Source organism: Aspergillus caelatus (genome assembly GCF_009193585.1).
Source record: "Aspergillus caelatus strain CBS 763.97 unplaced genomic scaffold BDV27scaffold_304, whole genome shotgun sequence".
NCBI lineage: Eukaryota > Fungi > Ascomycota > Eurotiomycetes > Eurotiales > Aspergillaceae > Aspergillus > Aspergillus caelatus.
In genome coordinates this window covers 10,040-16,761 of record NW_022475567.1, presented here as the reverse complement: position 1 = coordinate 16,761, position 6,722 = coordinate 10,040, and the positions used below count along the sequence as shown (strand labels likewise).

The 6,722-nt window shown below is 45.9% G+C and overlaps 1 protein-coding gene across 1 annotated transcript; it reads left to right on the top strand.

Moving 5' to 3' along the window:
- On the top strand, positions 1-911 carry BDV27DRAFT_137062 (uncharacterized protein). The gene is made up of 2 exons (XM_032068914.1): positions 1-124; positions 188-911. The coding sequence occupies exon 2, from the start codon at positions 193-195 to the stop codon at positions 577-579; it is 387 nt and encodes a 128-aa protein (XP_031921897.1). The 5' UTR covers positions 1-124; positions 188-192; the 3' UTR covers positions 580-911.
- Positions 912-6,722: the final 5,811 nt, after the last annotated feature.

The following is a 6,722-nucleotide window of genomic DNA, read 5'->3' as shown; positions in this document are numbered from 1 at the left end:
TTCCTGTCCACAACTACAGAGAGGGTATAAGCAGGTCATTATTCTCAGCGAGGTGTAAAAGACAAGCATTTTACTCTGCAACATCACATCTTACTCCGGACTAGAAGGGCATAACGTCATCAAGGTGTGTACGAACATCCATCCCTCCTACATCAATATTTGCACCTGAGATTAACGGATACACCAGCAGAAATGGCTCCTATTCACGAACGCATCCGCGAGGATCTCCTCATCAAAGAGCGCAGTCTGTGGACTGCGCTCACCTCCGCTGACCCAGGCCCCGAGATCGAGAAACTGTCCAACTCCGAAGCCAATCTCCTGTTCCCCAAGACACCTATCTTGACTCTGGACGGTGAACCTTCTCTACAAGAAACACTGAAACCCCCATTTCATCATTTCGATGCGTTCGAGTTGAAGGAAGTCCGAGTCATCATCATTGATCTCATGGCGGGAACCGTTACCTACAATATCAATGCCTCGAGAGGAAAGGAGCAGTATCGGGCCACGGGATCAACGACTTGGAGTCAATCATCGGATGGGGAATGGAGAATTGTGGCGCATACAGAGACATTGCTGTGAATCTGGCTTTAGCGGAAGGCATTTTGTTCACTTATCTCATTTTCTATCTATGTCCTTTAATTCCTTGCTGAAGCTTTGCTGTATGAATTTATGACATTTTCAATATACCGGAGGATTATAACTACTAACCCTGCATTCCCTTCCATATTATGAGTATGTTAATATGCATATATGTGTCCCCCAAGTGGAATCTAGTGGTAACGTGGTGTTGGAATGCTTCGCAATGCCGAGCTTGAGTATCCTTCCTCCAACAAAATGGAAGGAACAGCAATTATTTCATAGGACATTCCTTAATTTAAGTTGGACATGCCATGTTAATTTTTAGGGGCTACAAAAAAACTGCACAATATAGTATATTGTGAATAAGGTGCTTTCAATTAACAAAGAATCGCTCAGCTTACCCATTTCTATCTGACAAGGATCTGGAGAGTAGCGGCCATCATTCAACCTGACCAGATGTATTCCATTCTCACAAAGAAATTCTTGTCATGCTAATTCATTCATTTATCTATAAATATGGCCTTCCTGTTTGCACTTTGTTCCCCTCTCGGTCGCTCTACCATCTTCTTTCTCCTACCTCACGTTGTGTTCCTGATCCCCACCGAAGCCCTACAAGTATACTGCCTTCCAACGGGGGTATATATATAGATTTATGTATATCTTGAACAATATGTGACAACTCGGCGGGTTCAGCATCGCATGTACTCCTTTCGTGGATAATCTCTGGGTTATCCATGATACCTTTTATCCTGGCCTTTCGACATCGAGCGATTCGATGTTGTTCGTTATGTCGATTCTGCCATTGCCGAACCTTCATCGGTAGAATATCATGTTGGTAGGGGCTTCCGTCTGGGGCCCTAAGGCCGGAAGTATGGGTTCTCCTGGGGCCACTAAGCAAGCCCACAACACGGAGGAAGTTAGTGATAGCAAGCTGAGATAGCTAAGAATTCATGCATGAATATGAAAGCGCCCCATTTCACCCATTAAGATATCATCCACGGGACAGACACGTCATTTCAGGCGCTCGCTTTCTATAACTCGTGATACAGACAGGTTGTGGGGGTGTTTCACCAGTTATACAGCGCTCAGAAGTGCAAGTGGTCTTAAAGGAGAGACTTAAAATCATTGAGCCGAACCACGACGGGACTGAACCCACAATCCTGGCAGTAGACAGAACGAGCCGCGCAGCTTCTTTGTTTCATCATTCCCGGGACGAAGTTGTTAACCGATCTAACGACGTGAGATTTCTCACCTTTATTGGCTCCTCGAGCACTGCGATGAAACGGTGCCTCTTTTGCACCTTATCGCCGAGATAGAGGTGTCGGTATCTGCTGGCAATTTACTTTGTGTAATATAGCCTATGCAGTAGCTTGGGGTTTCAATTCCACCACGGATGGGATCGCTTCGAGCACTTTGGCTGTAAGGGGGATGTCCTTCGGGCATCGTTCAGCGGGCGTTAAGCATGGGCATTCATGTATACAGCACACCGGCACAACCAGAAACGGGTAAGCCCATTCTAAAATTAAATTGCTCTATGCCCACTATCACACATGACCATAGCAACGAGGCAGCTGCAGGGATTGGATTATGTGCATGGCCAGAAGCTCCCCTTGATAATTCCCTTGTATCCTATCAGCGTCAACATTAGACTGATGACTCTAGTGGTCCTACTGCCATCGACATACCCGCGGAGGCCTGTGTCCTCCATGGCGAAGATATCGTCATGGAGGATACTAGCCTCCTAGAGGAGGATTAACCATGCTTGATGCTTTTTAGCAAGGGGCACCAAGGGAGCGAGGGAGGGTTGACCCCAGATATTTCAAATATTGATCTTGAATCTAATCTAAGGTTCTAACTAGCTGATGATTTACACTGCCTATCAAAATAACCTCAGGGATGTCGTGAGAGCCGTCCGAATATATTTTCCGATGTGCTTTATGCCCACTATTGCAATTGCAATCTTGGCAACTGCGAGGCAGCTGTATGGCCAGGATCTTGCCCTGGACAGAACCTCCCCTTCTTGGTTTCATGCTCTGAGGACATCGAAATAAGAGACTGTTAAAGGCGCCATGTGAGGGAGGGAGGGGTGACCCTGAATGTACCACGCTCATATTATATGGGGAAAAGCGCGATTCGCTTTAAGGCTGCTTTATATTGTCTAGGGCACGTATACCCCAGTGCATTGTCGGCAGTTGGAGCTGCGTCAGTGGTGGGACCTTTTTCACCCCGGTCAGAAGTCTAGTGTTCTCAAGGCGAGAAAGGCAAGCTATGATAATACTCAAGTGATTTTACAGCGGATATGTCTGACATGACATATGGCAAACTTTTATTTCCTTTACAGGAACTCTTGGGTCCGAGTAATACCAACCGAACACCATGATATGTGTCAGAGATGAATCAATTAAACTCGTTCCACCTGGGTGAGAAAGGGCAGATAAACAAGACTGAAGACCGTCTTTTCAATATCAAGTGGGCACTAAGTATGCTACTTACTCTACGATTCGGTCACAGCGTGCTAATCTTTGGTTATAGCTTTTGGCTGTTTCACGAGTTGCTATACTCATTCACTTCTATCTCAAGGATAGCTAATCTTTCTTAGCCACAAAGAGAACGTCCTCGTAAAGAAGCTGGACCATCCAGACCGTGGACTTTGTTCTTTGAGGGGGGAAAAGTGAGAATGTCGCAACAATGGAAAGCGATTCGCCCGCCAACATTACACAAGGCCTCGAAGCCAGCACAGGATCGCTGGGCCTACCCTTGATACAATGGCGGCCGATACCAAGGGCAAGGGGCCTGCGCTGCCCGTAGCCCGTATTGACGTTGACTACTCGGCAGAAATATGAGAATGACAGAAGACATCTAGACTTATCCCTGGGGTACCCAGCCCAAATGTTTCTCTACGATCTGCGTATGCGCTCCTCGGCATGGAAGAAACTGATAACAGAACAATCCAGTAAGCTGCTCAGGGATGTGGCAGACTGGTATTTCACACAACATAAACGCCTGAGTCTATCAAGCATACCGCTTGGTAATAGCCTCTGCCTGAGACTATAAGGTACTTCTTCTTATTATTATGCGTCAGGTGTCTAAATTGGCATTAACATCATTCTGCTTTTAACTAGCATTTTTGAAAATTAGGTGGCAAATTTGCTACAGCTTGTATATACGGGCTGTTGCATGGTTGGCAGTTAGAGTGCGCCTAGGGCTACGCCTCAGCCATATATAGCCCTGTCTGGCGACGGGTGTGCATTAATGGAGCAGGCACTCAATCATACAGTAACAGCGACAGTCATGATACCGAGCTCTGCCCCGGTCAACGACTCATCCGCTGATATGGCACTGATTGAAAGCGCGTCGGATAGATAACTGAGGATAGGAAGAACGGTTTTCTTCAAGGGCGGCAAGAGTGGTGGGAGGGGTCGAGTGAGGCTAAACGATGTTCTAGTTGGCTATATCTGCCAACATAGAACATATCTTGAGCGAACTCATAATTGGGCACACGACTTAGATTCATCAGGCAACGTTCGGGCTAGAAGGGTTCCGTACGGATCCCCATTCTTACTACGTAGGCCCGACAACAAGGCATACATTGGAGTGTACCGCGGATGCTATGTGCTGATGAGATCAGGACTACAAGCAATAAACAAATAAGCTCTGTGCGCTGTGTTTGAGCGCATGCGTTTTATCCTAGGCAGTTCACGGATTCATGATATCTCGGTTATTGTTGAAAATGATCTGGTTCTTTTGAAGAACCTTTATTACCTCAATGACTCTTCACTACAGGCAAACGTCAGCTATAGCTCGGCCTATCGAAGTGGACATATTGGAAATAGAAAGCCACCGCCCAGACATTGTAAATACCAGCAGTGTCGACAACTGTAAGGGAAGACATGTCGCTACTGGATTGCAAACACTGATCAACAACAATCACCTTCCATGAGAACAAGAGAGGCAGAAGGCAAAAGCAGGATTGTGCTTTTAGATTTTCCCTTCTTAAGGTGTCCAGGAGGTTTATGTCAAGGACTCCTGACTCTAGATAGTAATACATAGCATCGAGAAATGAAATCATTTAACCAGAAACCCTCTTATACACATCTAGCTAAGGGCAAAGAAAGGAATAGAATAATACTAGTTTTGTAAATAGATATTCATAACTCACATACTAATAGAATAGCCATTCTCTCGTTGAATCTCTCATCACTGTGCATATATTGTTCCTGGTTCTACATGGTTTGTAAGCACAGTTGAAGGGGGTTCAAATCTCTGGGCCCGGTTGATGATCGCAAATAAAATGCATTCGTTATGAAGGTCTCTGAAAGAGAATATTATTTGTTAGATGTGGGTATAATGTAGAATGCTGGGAATGTAGCTCTATTTTACACTGAAGTAAGATTTTTATGAGAGGGTTCGTATATACGGGTGGGGGGTAGGGGAAAGGGAGGAGTGGTTGCCCATTCCACTAAAGTTGTAGACTCCACGAATAGATGATGGTAATCAGGGTAAATAATCATCAGTAAAAACAGAAAAAGAAGAAAAAGAAGAAGAAGGAGAAGAAGGAGAAGAAGAAGAGAAGGAAATTCATTTCACCACTAATCAAGAGAAGCGAGGAATCACCTTCCTCTTTGAGTCTAGCCTGGCAATGTAAGATGACAAGCCGCAGATTGAGATGATTGTTGGAATTCATATGACCGACGGTACGAAGTATAATTCCCCAAGGAATTATGTATCATAGAGTCACGCAAAGTTGTCTCCAAGAGATTCCTATTTTTACTATAGATTTAGCGCTACGAACTTCTACTATGTGAAGTCCAAGCGATTGAGGTTACCGTTGCTTGACTTAATCCACTACTCTTCAATAAGCTGGCAAGTCAAGAAGATCAGTGGTCATTGTGGGTTCGGCAAACAGTGGCCCACTACTGTCGCTGATCTCTGGGGCCAGTGGCTTAGTGGGTGTCTTGGATTCCTTCAGCCAAACGCCTTCCGGTCCCTTGATTGGGTCTGTGATCTGCAGGGCTGTCGAAGGTAATCGCCACGCGGATGTCAGCTCGATGAAATTAGTGTCAGGCCAGGTATCAAGGTTGTGAATTGCCTTTCAAGGTGTAAAACAAAACTGCGTGCGTGGTAGAAAGGGAATGGCTAGACCTAGTGAAATTGAGTTCCAGACTAGACATCCATTGCTGATTCGGGCTTTTATGGAAAAGAAGCTAGAATCCAAAGCTCATGATTTAACCAAAAAGGAAAGAAGGGGTAGAAAGTAAAACAAGTGTCCTCAAACCCCTGACCACTACGACAAGGTCTAACGCAAATCTGTCTGTACTACATTTCTAGAGGACTTTGCTCGAATGCATTCCAAAAGTACGGAGTACTAGACCACCACCACCACCACCACCACTACCACCACCACCACCACACAGCATGTCATCGATCTAGTAACGAAGGATCTAAGACTAGTGGCTGCAAGGACCATGCACACTCTTGCACTGCCTCCCAAAATCGCAATAATAAGCGACTCGTCGGGAGATTGCCGAAGGACAAACAGGGCTCCGGGCCGCAGTGTGGGGGCCGGTTGGAGTGTCCATAACGTGGCACTCCTGGAGGCTTGGGTACATTTCTTCCACAGTTCAAGCGTATCGTTGAGACGAGCTTAAATGCTCGGGCAACCTTGCGAAGAATTAGTGATGAGTCAGGACGTTGAATTAGCTTGGATCATTCTACCCGGGAGGGTGGTATTTATTCAGTAAAGTGGGTCGACAAGGACCACGTGCATCCTACAGTAGTACCTCTTATCCCGGGCAACAAATGCTAAACCTCTGCAGTAATTTGCTCGTTTAAATTGCCAACACCAGGTATTGCTCACTGCATGACCAGGCCTCCCTATGGTCTGGGGCAACAGGGTCGTGAGTGGCAGATAAGAACCACAGACTTGGTAGTTAGTGATACGCCGGCGGCTCGGTTCCATCCTTATAATGGAGCGAAATATAGCTCCGCTCATGGCTGTCCACTGAAATGGTGCCTTGCACTTCCGTTCCGGGAAAATGGTCTCACGGTTAAAAGATGATGGGCTGTTGGTGGGGCATCCCCATCCAACCGAGAGAACTTAACTCCAGCTTTGATATCTGTCACACAGCGAAAATTATTCAGAG